Source organism: Dinoponera quadriceps, unplaced genomic scaffold (genome assembly GCF_001313825.1).
Source record: "Dinoponera quadriceps isolate SergipeBrazil2010 unplaced genomic scaffold, ASM131382v1 scaffold2088, whole genome shotgun sequence".
NCBI classification, from domain to species: Eukaryota; Metazoa; Arthropoda; class Insecta; order Hymenoptera; family Formicidae; genus Dinoponera; species Dinoponera quadriceps.
In genome coordinates, this window is record NW_014556152.1 from 300,163 (window position 1) to 321,172 (window position 21,010).

The 21,010-nt window shown below is 44.1% G+C and overlaps 5 protein-coding genes across 7 annotated transcripts in view; 3 read left to right on the forward strand and 2 right to left on the reverse strand.

Annotated features, from left to right (window-relative positions):
* LOC106747011 overlaps positions 1–3,420 on the forward strand; it is a 6,331-nt gene extending 2,911 nt beyond the window's left edge. For all 3 annotated transcript variants that reach the window (XM_014624241.1, XM_014624242.1, XM_014624240.1), the window contains 2 exons: positions 47–273; positions 397–3,420. In XM_014624241.1, coding sequence (XP_014479727.1) covers positions 47–273; positions 397–555 — 386 coding nt within the window. In that variant the 3' untranslated portion in view covers positions 556–3,420. The remainder of the gene's footprint in view (positions 1–46; positions 274–396) is intronic.
* LOC106747009 (INO80 complex subunit D) lies at positions 2,403–7,073 on the reverse strand. The gene is made up of 3 exons (XM_014624238.1): positions 5,935–7,073; positions 3,852–5,251; positions 2,403–3,703 (listed from the first exon to the last, which is right to left on the reverse strand). The coding sequence occupies exons 1-3, from the start codon at positions 5,961–5,963 to the stop codon at positions 3,534–3,536; spliced, it is 1,599 nt and encodes a 532-aa protein (XP_014479724.1). The 5' UTR covers positions 5,964–7,073; the 3' UTR covers positions 2,403–3,533.
* Positions 7,074–7,200: 127 nt separating this feature from the next.
* LOC106747010 (protein disulfide-isomerase A6) lies at positions 7,201–10,741 on the forward strand. The gene is made up of 6 exons (XM_014624239.1): positions 7,201–7,341; positions 7,619–7,812; positions 7,894–8,118; positions 8,269–8,475; positions 8,549–8,874; positions 9,258–10,741. The coding sequence occupies exons 1-6, from the start codon at positions 7,293–7,295 to the stop codon at positions 9,571–9,573; spliced, it is 1,317 nt and encodes a 438-aa protein (XP_014479725.1). The 5' UTR covers positions 7,201–7,292; the 3' UTR covers positions 9,574–10,741.
* A 68-nt stretch (positions 10,742–10,809) lies between these two features.
* Positions 10,810–11,825, reverse strand: LOC106747015. Its single transcript, XM_014624247.1, has 2 exons — positions 11,673–11,825; positions 10,810–11,477 (listed from the first exon to the last, which is right to left on the reverse strand). Exons 1-2 carry the CDS (start codon positions 11,710–11,712, stop codon positions 11,074–11,076), a joined length of 444 nt encoding a protein of 147 aa, XP_014479733.1. The 5' UTR covers positions 11,713–11,825; the 3' UTR covers positions 10,810–11,073.
* Positions 11,826–12,227: 402 nt separating this feature from the next.
* Positions 12,228–19,467, forward strand: LOC106747023 (guanine nucleotide exchange factor subunit Rich). Its single transcript, XM_014624259.1, has 12 exons — positions 12,228–12,362; positions 12,499–12,762; positions 12,899–13,305; positions 13,437–14,067; positions 14,328–14,691; positions 14,803–15,353; positions 15,574–16,063; positions 16,153–16,432; positions 16,666–17,120; positions 17,470–17,632; positions 17,732–17,920; positions 18,158–19,467. Exons 1-12 carry the CDS (start codon positions 12,228–12,230, stop codon positions 18,483–18,485), a joined length of 4,257 nt encoding a protein of 1,418 aa, XP_014479745.1. The 3' UTR covers positions 18,486–19,467.
* Positions 19,468–21,010: the final 1,543 nt, after the last annotated feature.

Sequence of the window (21,010 nt, forward strand, 5' to 3'; positions counted from 1 at the left end):
CCCCCCCCCCCCCCCCCCGTGTTGTGTATTGCATATCGACTCGAAGGAGTGGTGGACATCGCCGTGGAGGATCCGAAGATCGTTTATCTGAGGAACGCTCTCCTGGCCGACGAGGAGGCGTTACCCGGGCTGGGCGTCAAAGTGGGCATACTGGGTCACGATCGTTCGGATTACGACATAATGCTGATGCCGATCGAGGAGCAGGTGGACTTGACGGAGGCTGATTTGCTCGACAAAAGAGCGGCGAAAATACAGGAGCCGGACCAAATCTTGGTAGGTGCTTCGCATGGTACTTACAGCGGCGCAAAGAGAAAACTTTCTAACTGGATGTAGAAAGATTTGAATCTCTCTCTCTCTCTCTTCGTTTCACTTATCGTGTCATTGACAATTGTTCAGGAATACGAGACGCTGGAAGAGTTTCCGGTAAAAGAGGTTGAAATGCTAAACGAGAAATACGACAAGATCCGTAAGGCAGCGCGGAGAAAGTGGATTCTCCGGGAGTTAAAGCGACACAAACGCAAACCAAACGACACTTATTCTCTGCAAACGATCTAGACTGAAGGTTTTGGATAAAAATGACAATTTGTATACAATTGTACACGCGCGTTCGCAGACTCGAAGATGCGAGAACACACTTATGAATATACACTTACGAATATGCATCTTTCGTTTCGATTATCTTCCAAGGATAACACATGTCGAAAATAAACGTTTTAATTTATACGTACATGTCAAAAAAGAAAAAAAAAAAGACACTTCGCCGGTCGGGTGACAATATAAAACCGATACTGACGAGGATAAGTGACGAGGATGGGTGAACTGTATGTGCGCGTGGTGGAGGAATACTGTAACACAATGTAAAAAATATGCTTATTATAATTGGTAATGCCTAATCAAGAGTAATAATGCTGATATTTTACAAGGAGATACACGTATAGGTACATTTCAAGCAATGCGCTTATGTTATGATTAAATTCGGCATTGTCCTGTCCATAAATAATTCATTATTGTTGTACCTACTTTTACTACCATTATACATAGTAACAATGTATACGACACTAATTTAATCCCCAATATGGGTCGATCTGTAAATTATTCTGTTTTCGCGTTTCATTTACATGTGATCGATTTTTTTTCCGTTACTTAACGTCTCGCCTATGTATTCCGTTCACATTCAGCTAAACATTCATTACTTGAAGCGCGCTCCCTTACGAACCGTCTCCCTCGAACAAGTGACACGCATCACGTCGCAACGAGAAAAAGAAAAAGAAAACTGAAGAAACATTCCCCCCTCCCCCCCCCCTCTTTCGTGTGTTTGGCACAGTAATTTTGACAATAAAAACTAGATTTCATGATCACATCATCACCCATCCGCTCTTGCATCCGTGTGTAACGCGAGTATTCTGTAAATTGTATTATTTCATCGATGATCTAATCACACACATAATGCACGACATTCGGAGTTTTCCGTTACGCTTTGTTACGATATGTATTAAAATTATGATAATTATTTCATCATCGTCGACGCCACATACCGCGTAACCTTGGCGTTTTCATACCTCCACGTCATTCTTCACATGCGGAGTCACAAGGACATATTGTATGCACCTGTGAGTAGTTTTAAAGTCAAATGGCAGTAAGTAATTCAGCCATCTTCAGCAACGGCGCCGATCTAGTTTTACTTTAAAAATCCTGTGCCTTTACACCGTGTAACAAAAATCCCCGTTTCTCAGATAATCATTAGAAAAGTATTGTTTCGCGCGGTGTACGCGATAACCCAGCAAACACCAAGTAACAGTAGCATCGCATCAAATGTTATAATATCCAAGTCAACAAACAGAAATGCAATGTAACATGCTGTACATAACAGTTACATCGTTGAGTGGCAAATTATAACACCGATGTAATGTCACTTGATGTTTGCTGAGAACGGTACCCTCCCTTATCCAGCCGTTGTATGCAGCGTGTCATCTTCTCGCTAAGGACGCAAAGCTTCACGTTATTGCGCACTCAGTAACAATGTTGAAAAATAAAAATTCGTTCGGCACTTCTTTTTTCGTTAATTTTCACCCTCACTTAAATATTATAGCTACTTGTCGCTGAACATTTGCCTACATGAATATAATACAGAATGGACAAAACTGACAATATCGATCATTATGCACGTATCATTAATAATATAATATGTGATTATTTTTTTAGCTGTGTTATTGCAGCAATCAGACGATAAAAATTAATTATTTCTACATACACATACGCATGTATGTATGTAATGTATGTATGTATGTATGTATTTATGTATCGTAGACATATCTATATGTCTTTCTTATAAATTCAGTCACGTGTTTGTATAAATATATTCTATGCACAAGGTTCTTCCTCTTTCTGCAATGACAATCAAATTGTGGAAAAATGTGTTTTATTCGAATGTTTCATTTTTCTTTTTGTTTAACAAATGATATTGCGTAAGATATTCCTCATTGAATCATCCGTTTCTTTTCGCGAAACGTAAATGTTACCCGCTGCGAACGTAATCTTGCGAATGAATAATGGACTACGGTAATTTCGTCTAACGATGAGAAAGGTACTTCGAAATGATATGGACAATCAAATCATCTTTCGCGAATGTTACGTCGTTCAAAGCCCTAGTTATTCCGCACTTTTAATCGGTAGCTAAATAATATTCATAAGTCAGAATTTCTATTTTACAACTGTTATAATAGAATTGAGATAACAGATAAAATCATTACAAATCAGTCATACAAAATACTCTTGTACCTATTATTCGAGTAATCGAGCAATTAGCTAGACATTATGTGTGTGTATGTGTGTGTAGTTCAATAAATATGGGAGCTATATTAGTAAAGTAATTTAGATAATTCTTGTTCTTCTTCGTTTTTAGTAAAAACAAGTCGTATATAAAAATTCCAAATACGTTTTCCGCGTATTTTTACCTCGTGTGTGTGTGTGTGTGTGTGTATGTGTGTGTGTGTATATTGGAACCTAGCCCGAACCACTTGTGTAACATTGTTCGTTCCCTCCACTCCTCTCCGTAGTACATCCCGTATCCTTAAAAATCATCACATGTATTATTAAGACTACGACAATTTTTCTAAACGAATTTCTCGAGTGCAAGTCAAAAAATGTTCGTAAATAAGCTACAAATGTATTGCAGGTGTGTTATGACGATGACAGAAAAATGTCCATGGTTATTTGTCAAAAAGGATGGAATTTTCGGTTTTTTACGTCGCTACTCGCCTCACATAAATCTATCCGCGGTACTGTACCCCGATGTACTGTTTTACATTAAATTCATAAGAATTTTCGCTACTGCTTCATTTTTTTTCTTTTTCCTTTTTACTTTCTGTATGTCGATCCCTGCCATTATCTCGGTTTTGCGAGGCTACATATAATGACAGTCTATAAACACAATCTTACATTTTTAGCAGCACAGACACGAACAGTACTTGTCTCTACGTTATGAGGAACACACGCGAACTCATCTCCAAATTATTACATTAAGATTGGTGGGGCTACGAGGCAATGTCCGACATAAGCTGAGCGAGCAAAGCTGGCTCTAAGAGTCCATGCGTTTGCCCCGTTATCCTCTCCAAATTTCGCACGTCTTTATCAACCTCCTCCAGGGCTCGCTCCAATTCCTCCTCTTCCTCTCTCGACGGTTCGTACTCTCCGTTCCTACCCTCTATAATGTGAAAAACAAAAAAAGACACCCTTTATATCTGGCACAACCGGTGAGAAATGGAGCATGCTCGATTAAAATTGGTGATATTTACATAATGGCCACGATATTTGTGCGTATGCGAGTAGAACATAAGTATTGTTGCAATTACCAATAAATAAGTCGTTAAAAGCATCGGCGGGTAAGTTGTTGAGCACATTGCCGAAGTCATGTTCAGCGGAATCCAATGAAGCGAACACCTCGTGATCTCCAAGCTCGACTTTGAGTCCGCCGCCCAGCCCGAGCGAGCCTAATCCCAACCCTAGATTTAAGTTAGACGAATTTGAACTTCCCTGTGGAACATTCAGGTTATTTAATGTCTTGCTGTGATTTTCACTACAGTTTATTTGGCTCATGTAATGACTCTCCTCGTGCATCAATGCGGAACCCTTAGTCTCTATTTTGTTGCTCGAGGGCGGCCGCTTGCGCTTCTTCGGCCTGGACTTGGGCTTAGGCCTCGGGATCGTGGGCGAGGCTGGCTTTTTACGAGCTTTCTTTGGTTTGGATTCTTGGGCTTTACGGTGATAATTGTCCCTTTTTCTGGCATGCTCCGGACAGAGAGGTAATTCGTGGGCGACGTCAAACACAGGAATACAACACTGTGTGTTGTCACTAAATTTGGCAGTGCAATGCTCGAATAAAAGCTGATCTCCGTTTAGCATGATGTGGCGGGAACAGTGCCGGGTGCAAGGCAGAGACGTTTGCTGGCATCCTTCCGCCCCGCATGGTCCACCGACTAATAGTGGCCCGTCGAGTACCTTGCTGGTGCCCGGGGAATCGCTCAAGGCTCTCGCGGTAGAGGCGGGATCTTTGTAAGCGGCTTCCAACAGGCACCGCACTCGGTGTCGCAAGAGAACCTCGGCGTCCGGCCCGACGGTGTCCAGCTGAAGCAGCCGTCGTTGCAGCTGCGAGCGCATCTGGGACAGCCGGGCCGCGCGATTCAACGTCGTTGGGGATTCACCGGGGAACCAGTGGCGCTGATAAGTCATCATCTCGTCTCCGCTCGACTCGCTGTCGGATATCTCGTCCCCGGCTCTAGGATAATATAACAGAGTGTGGTCCCGATTTTGCCGCCTGGATCGTAATCTCTGCAGATTCTCAATGTGTCGCTGCTTGTGCTGGACGAAACTTGAAAATTTCTGATCCAGGTTCTCGCCGGCGACCTCGACGCCCGCCACGGTGTTTACCCCGATGGTCGTGCAGTAGCCCGCGTCCGTCACAGGCGCTATCCTCGTCTTCTGCTTCATGCATTTCCCCTTCGACTTACTGTTCTTACAACTTTGCATCACTTTCGAATTTGTAGGTGGAATTTGCTGCACCACCGCGGCATTTCTCCCCGCCGCCGTGGTGAACGGTTCCGGTTCACTGAAAATGTACGGATCTACATCTTGGTGAGCCTCGGTTTTCAGCAAAGCCTTCAAACGCTCCGAAAACTTCAATTTACTGTCCATGTTTGAGTTTTCGGATATAAGGACCTTCATTGGTTGCTGCTTCTGTCCGGACCTGTTCCACCTGCATTCTCAAACCCTCCAAGTCAACCCTCTCTTCCTATCTAGGTAAAACTTAGTTCACGCTATGTGCCAAGATCCAAGTACAAGCCATCGATTAAGAAATATAATACTGAGAGAGTACGAAAATTAACAAAAACAAATAGGTATTATTGTATCGTATCACAGATATTTCTTATTACGTTCTCCAGGTAAAAAAGGAAAGAAACGATCAAAGTCCGCGCGACCAACAGGCTCGGTGAAGCCGCTGTACAAAGTTAAATAAATTAAAGATAGTTGTGCGATGCTAGTTACACTTGAGTATATATATCGACGTTGTCCACCTTCCTCTCTGAACATATATGCGTACGTACAATCGGAGGAGTCATGGGATTTGCTCGTCGAGAAGTTAAGCTAAAGTTACCGAAGCAACTCGAAGAGTTCGCACGAAGCGATTACAAAACCCTCACGTCGGTTTCACCACAGCTCGATCAACCTTCGTGGTTACGCTTACAAAGTGCGGGTAACACTCGGAATTACAAGTGTGTACATATCGGCATATACATCATTTAAAGCTATACGCTGCTGCGAGTACCGCGACAATCTCTGCGATATACATGTCACGTACGTGCGATACTGAGGTTCCCTGGTTCGTGCAGCAAGCGTGAACTTAGTTCGTGGCTAGATCAGGATAAAAACAATCCTTGCCTCGCATAGTAGTTGTCTACACCGGACATGCCCTACACATGTTTGAGCAACTGCGTCGCGCGTCGGTGCGTAGAAGCGGCGGAAACTGGCAGATTCGACGATCGTCGCGGATCCAGAGCCATATCATCGAGCGAGATCTGTCCACTGTTGACATAAGAGCGCACACACGTCGCCGATCGAAGGTGTGCGTGGTTGTGGTTAGGTTCGCTCGTCACATCGACAACGGGACACCGTTGCGTGATACCGCCGCGACGTGGTTCTCTCGCCGACGCAGCCGGATGAACTCCTCGGAGAGATCTCACGACATACTTGCCCTCGACGGCGGTAATCGCGATCCTGCCGAATCTGGACTCCGTGTATGATCGGTCCCGTGTCTCGCTCGAAGTCCGAGGTTGGAACAATGGAAATCGCAACTGGGACGACGGCGACCTACGCCCGTCGACCAATCAGACTTGGCCCGATCTCTTCCCCGTGAGAGAGCCGCTCGTTACGTTACAACCGGAGTTTCACCCACAAATTTCAACATTCGTCGATAATAACATTAGAAAGACATGTCAGACGTGCGGGGGAAGGAAAATGGCGACCAGCGCGCACACGGCCAGTTCCTGGACACGAAAAATCCCTGAATACGCCGACAGGCTCGCGAATACGACGCTCGTAGCGTTCCACACCGCCGCGCGGAGAGTCGCCTAATTTTAGATGATACCGTAATGCACCGTAAGGAGGAACGTGCCTCGCACGGACAAAGGACAAACTCGCTGCCGATGACAAAGACCGTTCCGCCTATCGTGTATCAACGCGACATAACCTATACGCTGATCATTCCCCGTCCTACGTGCGCGAGATCATTCTTCCCTCGATGACTCTCCGCGCGACGGCTGGAAAGGAGGAAGTATGGGCGTGGATAAATTCATCGATGAATCGCCGACGGCGATCGAATTCACCGTTATTCCACGAATCGCAATGACTATCCAAGTTGATGAGGACTCGAGGAAAATCGAGTCTCCTCCCGTTGGATCGATCGCGTTCCTTACATCTCATCCCCCTCGTTTACGGCGCTTCCATTGTTCCCGCTTCGAGGAAGTGTTCGCACGCCCGCGTGAAAGAAAATTCGCATGGTCGCGCGCTTTCTCCCCTTATCAATGAGATTTCAAAACCTCCCCCCGTCGCGCTTGATCTCGCGCGAGCGGCCGTCGTGGCGCACCAATCAGAACGATCCACGAAAAGTCCGTGCGTCTCGGCAACGAGACATCACCGCGCATCCGGAGAACGTCGGAACTTTATATACGGAGGCGGTGTAGAGCGCGTCCACGGCTCGTGCGTTTTGCGAAGAGGCAAGGGTGAATGACTGTAGGACGATGTTGCGGCCAGGCTGCGAGCTCCGCGCGAAGATGTTGAGCATCCTAGGTGAGTGACGACCGCGAGATTTCGTCCCGTTAGATCGCCGGCGAGGTATCGACGCTAGCCGCGCTTCAGATTACTTCGTTCGTTTTGGTGACGTTGCGATCCGGCATATCGCGCTTTCGAAACGGGATTCCGCGTGGGCGACGCTGCAACAAGTGTTATCTCTCTCTCTCCTCATTGAATCGTGCGATCCCTTGTTTTCCTCGCCTTATTAGCTTATACATAATGCTAATTCTGACTTGTGCTGTTTCTCTGCTGATCTCTTCTTCCTCCTCCGCAGGCTTTCTTCTGTTAGTCACCGGGGCGAATTGTATGTACGCGTCCAACTCGGCCGTCATTGATCTCAGGCCGAATAATTTTGATAACTTAGTGCTCAATAGCGATCATATCTGGATGGTTGAGTTTTACGCGCCATGGTGTGGACACTGCCAACAGCTGATGCCGGAGTACGACAAAGCCGCCACTGCTCTGAAGGTGATACGTCGTCTTTTATTATTACCTTTCATTTATCCCAGATACATATGTTGACTCACTTCTCACGTCGTGTTTTGACAGGGTGTGGTGAAAGTTGGCGCTGTAAATGCCGACGAGCACAAGTCCCTCGGAGCTAAGTATGGTGTGCGTGGCTTTCCCACCATTAAGATCTTCGGACTTGACAGCAAGCCAGAGGATTACACCGGTCAGAGGACTGCAGCTGGTATCGTTGATGCTGCACTGAACGCTGCCAGTCAAAAAGTTCGAAGAACCTTAGGCGGTAAGAAAACAGGAGGTGACTCCAAGGTAAGCTATGGTCTGATTAATTAAACAGTCTTGAAAACTTAAGAAATATTCGAATAGAGACTAGCAATATTTTATGTAAACGGATGGGTAAAGTAATTGGTCAACTTGCAAGTGGCAAGTGGTAGAATCAACCCGGTTGTTCATTTACAGAGTAAAAGCTCCAAGGACGTGATAGAGTTGACGGATGAGAACTTTGAGAAAACCGTCTTGAATTCGGAGGATATGTGGCTGGTCGAGTTTTACGCCCCTTGGTGTGGCCATTGCAAGAATCTTGCGCCCGAGTGGGCAACAGCTGCCACGGAACTAAAGGGGAAAGTCAAACTGGGTGCCCTGGATGCGACCGTGAATACATTGAAGGTAAGATACACGCAGTAGCGATAGTCTTCTTCAATTTTAAGAAGCGTGACCTAACTTGTTGGAATTATCGTAGGCCAGTCGGTATAACATTAAAGGCTACCCTACCATCAAGTACTTCCCTCCGGGTAAGAAAGACGCTGATTCGGTGCAAGAATATGACGGCGGTCGCACCAGTGACGATATTGTCAACTGGGCGCTCGAGAAGTTGTCAGAAAATATCCCAGCACCGGAAGTTACACAAATTACGTCCGAGCAAAGCTTAAAGACCGCTTGCGAAGACAAGCCGATCTGTGTAGTCTCCGTTCTACCAGATATCCTGGATTGTCAATCCGACTGCAGAAACACGTATTTGAAGACATTAAATAGCCTCGGTGATAAGTACAAGAAGAAGATGTGGGGGTATGCATTAGACTTATAATATCGTTAATATGCGGAAACAATTTAAAATTAAATTCTTACAATGAACAATAAATTTCCTTGGTACATTTTTTAGTTGTAATTATGAGTAAATGGAAATTGTCATTTTCGAAATATTTGAACTTGTGTTGCCAAATTTACTTTAGTTTTATTGAGACAGAGAGAGGGAGAGAGAGAAGCTATGCCAAATTTAACATTCTAAAATTACTTAGATTAATGTTGCGATTACTTTTGATGTAATTTGTAGTAATTTTCTAAAGTTGATGCTTTAAGGAAGGCAACTGATTTCTGTAGTACATTCTACATCACGCAATCACAGTTTAATTTTTGTACCGATAATTTATATGAGATTGTTCTTTCCGCAGATGGGTCTGGTCTGAAGCTGGCGCTCAGCCACACGTCGAGGAGGCATTAGAGATCGGAGGTTTCGGTTATCCAGCGTTAGCAGCAGTCAACATCAAGAAGATGAAATATTCATTGCTGAAAGGAAGCTTCTCGTACGACGGAATAAACGAATTTCTGAGAGACTTGAGTTACGGCAGAGGTGGCACTGCTCCTTTGAAGGATGCATTGCCCCGCGTTCTCAAGACGGAGCCCTGGGACGGCAAGGACGGTGTTCCTCCTCAGGAAGAAGATGTCGATCTCAGTGATGTTAATTTAGACGAAAAGGACGAACTATAATTTTAACCAAGAGCCAATATATACATACTTTTTTTAAAGCATTCGCTGCACAAAATACAGATCTTTCCCGGCAGAACTGATATTAAGGCCGTTAAGTTTCATTGGCTCGAAATTTATTTATACAATATTTCGAATATTTATACTTGTAAAATTCTATCGAGTTATTGAGAATTTCGCGATGAAACTTGTGGTTAAACAAAAGCGAATCATATTATTTTCGGTAATCTCTAGGAAAACTTAATATCAGTATGTTAATATAGTCATTTGTCGGTCTATGTGTCGAAATAGGAGTTCTCAGGTGCATCCAGTTTCATAGAAAAAATAAACATTTAAGTGACTCTTCCATCGAAGCCAACTTTATACAATTTTATTACGTTACTCCAGAGAAACTAACGGTACATTTTCGACCTACATGTAATATATAATTTATATATTGTCATTTAATTGTTTGTATCTCTGAAAAGGATAGACAGTTTGAAGAACGTGTTCCGATATCATAACGCATTTATTAGTCCATTTATTAGAAAAAAAAAGAAGTTAAAGTTATGTGTAAAGTCGTATAGTTTCATATTTGTAATAAATATTATATATCGTACATTTACATGTATATGTTTTTACAAAAGTCTTTTCTTCATGTGAGTATTGTGTCACCTTAATATATATTCTAATAGCTTTAAGGAAATTCACCAATGTACACTTTGCAGGACTAATTGGTTCTCCCTGTAACGGGACCAAATTCAGAAATAAGACGAGAAATTCAGAAATAATAACGAGAATCAGTCTATCGTTGTAATGTGTGTGTGTGTGTGTTAGCGCCCCGTAATATTAAGCTTGTTGCCATCCAGTTAATCAAATGTATCCCTTGTGTAGAGTCTTCCAAATTGACGTACATTGTATATTAATTGTATAAATTAATTACACACATGTGCAAGTGTGCGAAGTTAACGTCGTTTTTAACACATTTCATATGGCGCCCTGTTCTTACAGTTCGCATATATATATATATATGATCGATATCAAACTTTTCTCGGTGCAGAAATGTTTTTTCTGCACTCTGACGTCACATCATTCGCCATCAAAATATGCAATTCCAAGAAAGTGTATAAATGAGATATATATCTCGTGAGCTATATGCAATGTGTTAACATGTGCATGTGTTTGAAATGCATACTTTTATTAATATCATTAGGATCTGTCCTTCCCCTCCCCCCCATCGCAATGGTATAAATTGCAATAAAAAAAATTATTTCTATACCGATTGCTGTAAATGCTTGTAAAGTTTATAAAAATTTATAATTTACTCTATATTATATATTGTGTGTAAAAAGAAATATAAAAAAAATGCTAATAATCTCAACGTTTGGTACTTTTCTACTCAAACATTCTGAGATAGTCAGTTCATGTAGTAAAGTTCGTATAAAAGTGTCGATACCCTAGGCGAGTCTATCTCGTTTACGTAATCGTAGAATAAACGTAAGATTATCTTCCCACTTCTCCATCTTAACGAATTACCGATACATAGCCTGATACGTCATTCGAGTTATGATACAGTGGCATGTTAGGAGTGTCGCTAACAGTGCACACTGAGTTAACGTCTGTTAATTCCATAGTATCGTAGGACTGTTCTTTTTTACATATGTACGGGTATAATATGAACACATAGTACGTTATTGTACTGAGTATAATTACACCTAAAATTATTCCAATTATCCCCCACGCTGAAACATTCATTTTCTGAGTCGGAGGTACATTCAGCTTCCCGGATGCCGTCGTTTCTTCCAATTTTGGATTCGTCTTGTAATATTTGGCTTGTGCACTGTTGGAGTAACCGCTCTGACGTCCTGATTGATAATTTTGCTGCAAGCCTTGTGAGCGAATTCCACTTTCAGCCAATGTGAGGGACCCTGAAATCATTCATATCATTGAGTATTAAAAATGCGTCAATGTAGTCAAACTATTACTTTAATTATTAAAGATAAAAGAAACGACAATTACAGGTAGTGTAATTATGATCAAATTAGAAGCACAGAATAAGAGCGAAGTTTTAAACTCTGTATTGCTTGACAGAACAATAACACAAGGAAGTTTGACGACCTTACCGACAATCGCAATAAAGGCAAAACAGTATACTGTTTTCATATTGTAGAAATTCTATTGTAACTTTATTCAAAGTAAAAGCGTCTCTTGTTTGTGTGAATCTATTGATGTGAACCAAAACAACTTTCAGCGTGGGTCATAAACAAAAGGGTCGCGTCCTTCAACCCTATGGGCGTTATTATGGCGGGTTTACATTGCGTTCGGCGCGCGATACACAACGTTCAACGTCCAATAGGAAATCTCGCGTTCTAGGAACGTAATGTCGCTAGTTACAGTTTCGAGAAAGTGAATTCTCCTATTGGTCATCGGGGCGACAATGTGGATCCTTCGCAAGGAATTTCACGTCTACCTATCAGAGAATTGGAGAATTTGATAACACTGCGCGTGCAATGTGCGCACCTTTTGACACACCTCGCACCAGTCGCCACTAAGCCGATTTGATTACGCTATGTGGAGGTTAGGAACTGTTTACCTGTTAAATTTGCAACTTCGACGAGATCGTAGACGAAGTATGACTGATATCTGAAGACGGGCGATCGGATACTCTCGTGGGAATCATGTTTTTTCCCGTAGGATGGCCGCGGGTCTTAAACGCCAGCGAGCCGAACAAAATAAATGCCGTAGTGTGCAACAGAGACAAAATTCTCTTTGCTATTCTCACCACGGATTCTCTCACCATCTGGTACTGCAAAGTACGTAATTTAGGTCGAAGGGCATTTTTCAAATTATTCACATTGCAATTTCCGAATTCTCTTCTAGCTTCATTAAAATTTAATTTATTTCACATTTGTACGCGCACATTTGTTTATCAGGAAATTTATGTTGCAGCCCTGTGTACCAATTGTATTCAGTAGGCGATCGGAAACTTCCTTACGAAAGTACGGTTGGAATGTTTTGGCACAATGGAGGCCGGATTCCAGCATGCTGGTTATCGCGACGTCAGACAGCTATTTACTGTTCTACCGGCTCTCGGACAGCAATCCGGATGGCCGGGGACTCTACGAGCAACGAGACTCACCGGTCACCAGTCTGAAACGAGATAGTGCGGAATTGTTCATCAAAGAAGTCATTCCAAGTCTTGTCTTGAATTTTGTAAGTATTGTTATATAATCCGTATGTTATTATACTAAATATACTAAATATATGTTCGAAGGGAAATTTAAAAAAGCTAATAAGAGGAAAAACTCCCAGAGTTTTATAAGACTAATTGAATTATTGTTATTGATAGGAAAAGTCAGCTTGGATTGATGGCGGCGTTAGTTCTTTAGTCTGCATACGAGATGAACTCATGATAGCGACCAAAACCAGCCATGTAGTACGCTACAAATGGGACGGCAGTATGAATCGTGACTACTCCTTAGATTTGAAACGTATACCATTCAGTATTGATCAACAAATTTCTACTGTAGCCGTGCCACTCACAGAAAACAATGTCTACGTCACCGACATTGAATATTCGCCTCTTGTCGGAGGTTTCGCTATTGTGCTTAGTGATGGTAGGGCTGCATTCCTTACTGCTCAGTCCTTGAAATTCGACCCTAATCAAGTACAGGGAATCTGGGCTCGAGATTTGGACGATGCGACTTGCGCTGCTGTTAATCATAAATACCGACTAATAGCCATTGGTAGGGAAAAGTAAGTGTCATTTGTGATATTCAGTGTTGATTGTAAGTTAGCGAATGTAATTTGAAGTGGGCTTATAGTTCCGAGATATGAGAGGGGAAACAGCTTGATATAATGTTGATGTAACTTGCACGCATTTGCAGCTCCGAAGGTGTCGTTTATTACGTCGATGAAACTACAGGAGGCTTGGAGATGTCGCATACCTTGAGTCTGTCCTCCAAAGATTATCCAGGTCGGCCAGGCAGCGTCCTATGTCTTAGATGGACGCCCGACAGTTGCGCTATTGCTTTAGCTTGGGAAGGCGGTGGCCTGGCGTTGTGGAGTACCTTCGGAGCTCTCTTGCTCTGCAGCTTAAAGTGGGACTACGGCCTAAGAGTGGATCTGACACACGATAATCCTCTGCAAATTCATATGATGGAGTGGTCGGCGGAGGGTTATCAGTTGTGGATGCTACGAGAATCTCCAGGACCCTCTGTGACCGAAGAGAACGGGAACGAAGCCTGCTCCAACGGAAATCGCTCTCTCATTCAATTGGATTTCGCTAAAAGCCCCTTGACGATCAATCCCTGCATGGGCCATCACGGCCACCTGTATCTTCAAGGCGAAGACAGACTGTACTTGAACCTTGGCGCCGGGATATCCTCGTCAGCTTCGGGCTTTCATCTTGCCTCTGAAATGCCTAACGACAGTATGCTTCAGACACTCGCCGGCTGCAAACAATGGCTCGTTGTGCCGATTCCAACCACATACAGCGGCTCTAATTGGCCGATTCGGGTAAGCGCGTTTATCATTGCTCGTTTAATTTAGATTATTATTAATCGTATATTTGAGAAAATGGTTTACATTATTAGCGGACTTCGTAGAATCTCATTTGATCCGAGAGCCTGCAATTTTGATAATAATGTAGCAGTGTAGGCGTGTAATTGAGTCAATTATGCGTGATATTAATGAAGAAAGCTGCCTTGTGGTCTTCTTTTTTTTCAAATATGTAGATATGTTGTGTTACATATTCATATAATTTATATGTTTGACAGTACACTGCAATAGACAGCGAAGGCTTAAGCCTCGCGGTTGCTGGTCGGACGGGACTGGCGCATTATTCTCTGCCCTCGAGGAAGTGGAAGTTGTTCGGCAATGAGACGCAAGAGCGTGATTTTATAGTGACCGGTGGGTTGTTGTGGCACAAAGGATACCTGATAGCCAGTAGTTATTCCATCCTGGACGATAAGGACGAGATCCGAATTTATCCGCGTGACACACGCCTGGACAACAGCTACGTTAAAAGCGTTCGGATGCCGTCGCAGGTGTTACTGCTCAACACCATGAAGGACAGCCTCTTGACGTTCTGCGCGAACGCGCAGATCAGTATTTACGACATGGTGATGCAAAAAGACGTTGGTAAGTGGGAGGCGTGACAACTGTCTTTGAACGGATTGAAAGTGTTTTCCGGGAGAACTTCCGAAGTATTTTTGGCTAATTTTCCATATCACGCGATGTCCGTTATCTTAGAAGCCGGAGGTATCGAGCTAACGAGAATACAGACTGTGGACATCAGCGGACTGTGCGTGCATCCGGCTTGCGTGGTGAGCGTGACGTTGACTACGATTCGCGCGGAGACCGCCGGCAGTCACCCTCACCCTGAGAGTCTCTTGCTGAACGTATCCGGCCGCCTTCTCATGGTTCAACGCGAACACTCCACGGACAATTCGGACGTGCCGTTTACGTGCAGCGCACCGACAGTATTAGCGTCCTACGTTGAGAACGTTTGGGTGCCGTCTCGCTCGAGAAGGGACAAGCCGCACTTGACGGAGGCCCTCTGGCTGTTCTGCGGAGCCCACGGCATGCGGGTCTGGCTGCCGCTTTGGGTGCCGCGCAATCATCAAGAGAAGGCCCACGCCTTCATGAGCAAGCGCATCATGCTGCCGTTTCACCTGCGGATCTATCCGCTGGCGATACTCTTCGAGGACGCGATTCTACTCGGGGCCGAGAACGACACTGTGCTATTCACATCGGACACTAACTCGCCCTTTTCACTGCCCTTCAATCTGCTGGAGCTCACGGTATTGGTTTCGCTCTCGTCATATCTTGAAAATACCCCGATCTTGATACAAATATTGTGGCACCTCCGTGTAAATTCGAGTTAATTCGTACAGTTGAAGTTAATTAAAGCGAATCTCTTTTAACATTGACGTGAAAAATCACTTTAGCGTTCTTTGATTCGATTAATTTAATTTGATCAACGACACTCTGTCGCTCGAGGATGACCCTTTTATATTTCAGAGCCAAGTGTATCTGCATCAGATTCTGCGTCAGTTGATACGCCGGAACTTGGGTTACCACGCGTGGGAAATAGCGCGCTCGTGTTCCGCACTGCCGTACTTCCCGCACTCGTTGGAGCTGCTGCTGCACGAGGTCCTGGAGGAAGAGGCGACGAGTAAAGATCCCATTCCGGATGCTCAGTTGCCGTCCGTTGTTGAGTTCATCCGCGAGTTCCCCGGCGTTTGGGCGAGAGCCGTCGTGCAGTGCGCCCGGAAAACCGAGATCGCCCTTTGGCCGTATCTGTTCTCCGTCGCCGGCCCTCCGAAGAAGCTGCTGCAGGATTGCCTGCAACGCCAGCAACTCGACACCGCCGCCAGCTACTTGATCATTCTGCAAAATCTGGAACCGTCCTCCGTCAGCAGACAACACGCTACACTTCTGTTAGACGCCGCGTTGGAGCAAGGTAGATGGGAACTGTCGAGGGATCTCGTGAGATTTCTCAGAGCAATCGGTAAGCACTTCAATCTATAAACTCTCTAGTGAAAATCAGCGGAATTATATGTATGATTCTTTGTCAATTTGTGTCTCTGGGATTGCCAGATCCGAACGACGTGGAGTCGCCGCGCACATCGTGGAGCGGCAGTGCGAAACTGGGTGGTCCCCCGCAGACACCTCCGCTTTCCCCGCACGAGGACGATCTGTCCTTGGTCCTGGGCACTATGCAAGTCTCAAGAAGCCGCAGTTACAGCACCACCGTGACGCCCAAAGTGCAATCCGACAAAGATATCGCGCCGTCCTCGATGCTCGAGAAAACTCGGAACGTCGTTATGAGACGGAAGAAGTCGGTGCCGACCGTAAAAACCGAGAAAACCGAGAACAAGTAATTATCACGCTCTTCTAAATACTTCACACTTCGAAAATCAATTCGGAGTGAAGTTCACGGACTTTAGATTTTCAAAGCTTCTATTTCTCTCTCAGAGCCTCTCATTTCTCTCTCGCTTTATCTTTCCATGACAATTGTAGAAAATTTACTTCGATTAAAACACACTTTTATTTTTATCTCGTCTAATCGAATATACTGAGCATACGTGACAAATGTAAATCTTGTTTCAGGGAAGGATCGGCAGAAGAGTTCTTCATCGACGTGATCTTGCAACGTCACGCCCGACGGCTTCTCTCAGCTCGCCGCTTGACCGATTTGGGTAGGTTCGCGGCTCGTCTTGACTTTCACCTGGTGACTTGGTTCGCCCGGGAGCGCGACAGAGCGGCGAAAGTCGATGACTATGTGGGAACTTTGAAGGCTGTCCACGAGGACTTCGCATTTCCGTACCCGACTCTTTCGTTGCCGACGCTGCAGAGATTTCGCCGGTCCAGCCTCACGTCTCTGCACTCGGTGATGTCCGACGACGAGACGTTGTCGCCGAATTTGAACGTCGATCTACCCGACAGTGGATACACCAGTCTTCCAAGTGGTAGGCCACCGTATACAACGTTGGTCTCACCCGTCGCCAGCTTAGAAACGCAATTTCCGACCGCAGAAGCCAAGTTAACGCCGAATCTGATACACGGTGAGCCGTGACTTCCATTTCGAAGGAGAATCAGCGTACATCGATTCCCTCTCGTGCGGATTCTCCTCCGAAGCCACGAGTTTTGATAAATCTTCGTAAATGTCAGGTTGATGCGAAAGTTTATCCCGTTTTTCAGTAAAAACGCACACGTAACATTTATTCACTTTAAAATACAATTAATCGATTAAGTATGCACCATTTCGCTCGATAACCTGAGCGACCCGCCGTCTCTCGAAGAACCGATTAAATGATTGGAAAACCGGACGAAATTCTGCATCAACAACCCAACGAGTAAGTTTCCACGTGTGCAGATGTTATTTCCGCGTTTCGTCTAATTATAAAATTTCAGACGCCAACAGTGTTCTTAGCGATACCAGTACGATCTGGAGGGACGACGCAGAGTCCATCGTCGGCTCTGTGTGTTGGGTCTCGCCGGAATCGGTGGGACCCACGGATGTCCAACAAGCTTCGTCAGCCTCTGCGCCAATCGGCCGAGCCGAAGTGCAGCTCAGGTACTGATATATGCGCATATGCTATGTAGCGTCATGAAAATATGCGGAACCTGTTTCACAGCATCACGACCGCTTCTCATACTTTCGGAATTCTTGCAGGTATTTGCTGCAACTATTTCTCGAAGGCTGCTGTCTAGGATGGGCTGCTGTGGTAGCGACCGTTCTACGCGACGGGGCAGCCATGGCTAGAACAGTGAGAACGGCACACGCGCCGATGCAGACTATCGATTCTGTGATCAATTTGAGGGACGGACTGCTCACGTTGACCAAGTGGTCTCACTCAGAATGGTATATATAATTATAAAAGTAACGGTTTATACACGTGATAATTTTAATTTCTTATATGCTTATTTATTTTCAATATTTTTTAATTTTACATGTTTAACTTTTTACTAATGTTTATATATTATCGATACTCTGATAATAAAATGTATAACTCTCTTATATTGATATATAATTTATATTAATTAGTTATTCAGTCCTCGACCTCTTGTAGGAAACATTGATCGTATGTTTCTGTTGCAGTTTAGGATACCGTCCGTTTATGTCCAACATCCAATACCAGATATCGCTGTTGAATAGACTAATAATATCGAAGCAGCAACAGGAACAGGAACAAATACCGGAGAGCCCCTCGCCGAGTCCGGCTCCGTCGGCCAGCAGCAACCAACGCGGCACTCTCTCTCGCTCAAGACACTCGTCGATCAGTCATGCTTCCAATACGACTCCGCTGGAGGAGGAACGCGCGCATGAGTCATCCTTGACCGCCGAGGAGTCGGCGTTCCACGGAAGCTACAATAATCTCAACGTTGCGGAGGACACCTCGTCGCAGAATGCCTGCACGATCTCTTAAGAGTGCCTTACAGGCACCGGAAGCAATGGCTGTTCATTCCTCTGTGGATTCTACGTACCAAAAAGAGAGAGACTCCTCTCTCTTTCTCTCCGCCCGAAGCGTCCGTTCTGGAAGTTTTACGTACACACATTAAGGGTCTTACTCGATTACGTTAGTCCTGGTCTACAATAGGTATTTTAAGCCTTAAGCCTTCAGAAATTGACCAGTCACAATTAGTTATTCTCTTTACCATTCGACTGTGATCGGTCAATTTCTCAAAGCTTAAAGCGTCTATCGTAGGCCAGGGCTTACAAACTGAGATTTCGTATTATAATTCCGCGATTATCGTTTCGAAGGGTATTCGCACGTGATACATCGCCGGAGACGCGACGATTCCTGTAACGCGACAATATTCTACAAAATTGGTATTATCATTAGACCCTCTCCCTCCCTCCAACCGCGGTACAGGCGGTTTCGAAAGTCCCTTGTAATTCGATGAAATCTCGAGAATTTTGTAAATAAGACTTCGAAGCATTTTTTTATTCACTTTACATCGCGCGGAGGTAATTGAATTGTACAAGGTGAAAAATATGCGAGAGCCAGGAGAACGCGCACGTGTATATGCAAACGTTCGCCGTGTATTACTGTTAGAAGGTATACGTTGCGCCGGGAAAGAAAGACGAGACTCGGGGGTGCACAATTGTGCAAGACGCGGGCCAGGGTGGTTGCAAGATTATCACGTCGTTGCACACACACAGAAGCACGTACTCACGGGCTAGGAACGCGCATTAGCTCATTCGTGAATCATGGGCAATAGCGAAACAGCAATATAACGGAGCCAATGAACAGAGCCGTTCAAAGACGTTAAATCAAAATTGGCGCGCCAACAGGTCTGATATTACACTGATAATTATGCAATGCGAAGCGAAATATTAGTAAGCTATTTATACATATTGTAACATAGATAGTCACATATAAATATATGTTATATTTTCCCATAAGACACCTTTCTTGTCACCAGTCGTAGGTAACCGAGGAACACGACTCGCCGACAGCTTGAAGACGGATTGTAAGCGTGCCAAAATATTCATCAATTCGAACTGCCCGTGCGCGATCGATCGAATAGCCGACGACGAATTGCTTGATTTCGCTTCCAAATTAATACCTTCGCGGATAGTTTCCACGGATATTTCATGAATACTTCTGGACACTTGTTATGGAAATGCTCGGAAAAGAATCGCTAAATTATTCCTTTGATTATTTATTGCATTTTCTAGGGAATAATTGAACGATTTTGATCGGGAAGCTTTCCGAACAGTTCCGTAATAGATATACAATTCACTTCCGTAGGAAGAGGAGTGACGACCTGAAATCGAGCATTTTTTGTACCGTAAAAGCCAAAAATATCAGATTAAATGGTCGATAAATTGTTAACGACTTCGCATCGATCGAATTTAGATTCGTTTTCGCGACGTTAGTCGTGTCCCACATTTAGACTGGATATTACGGCGAATGTTAACTTCACAGGTGTTTCACGTGTGTTACGCGTGATATTTCCCCGTCGATCTGTGACGTCGTTTCCTCTGAAAAAAATTACGCGTTACTCAACCGCTACAAGGAAAGTCCACTTTATCCTGCGGCATAATTGGGGAAAGGTTGTATTCGTGTCGCAGTTGAAAGCGTCTATTAATAATGGCTTTCAATCCATCAGTCAGTTATCCAATTTGCCGTTGACATTTCTACATATCTACGCAAATCTACAACGTATTTTACAATTTGACGTATTTTACGTTCTGGCGTCAATCGTAGCCCGTCGTAACTCGAATTCGTCGTAACTCGGAGGGAAAATAATTAGTGGGGACGCGCGCAAGGAGACGCACACAGTGGTGTAAAAAAAGAAAATCCGCAGATACTCCTTTTATTAACAGTTTCGAAATTTATCGTAGAGAGGAAATACACGTGGCACGATAAGACCTTGTTTTCATTAATTACGAATTCTCTAATGAAGTAAAGTATTCTTATGAATACTTTAATCAATCTTTTTGAATAATTCAAGATGAGAGACCAAGAATAAAAGCCGTCGCCTGATAACAGTGCGATAGTATAATTCTTGATGCGTAATAATGAAAAAAACGCAGTGAAAACAGACCAACCGATTCTTGAAATGCCGTCGAATTTTGTTTTACGAAGTAATGAAAAAAAAATGTGCGATCCTTTATGTCGAGACATCACCTTGCGAATACAAACGAATAACAGGAATCAAGGACGGCTGATCTATATGATACAAAATCAAAACTTCTACAAATACGGCATGTCAACAAACATTTACACCCAGTTGCTGGCATAATCTCGCGCTGTGAAGACGAGTCTCATTTCTAATGGAAAAAGTCTAGGCTCCTCTCGAAGGAATTCGGTGAAACTCGGGAGTGATACGAGGGCCTTTCATGCGTCGTTACTTTCCCTATTAAGCATTAAACGAAGCATCTGAAACCTGTCGAATAACGAAGCAACATCCCGCGCTGGTTTCTTCGAGGCAATGGATCAAC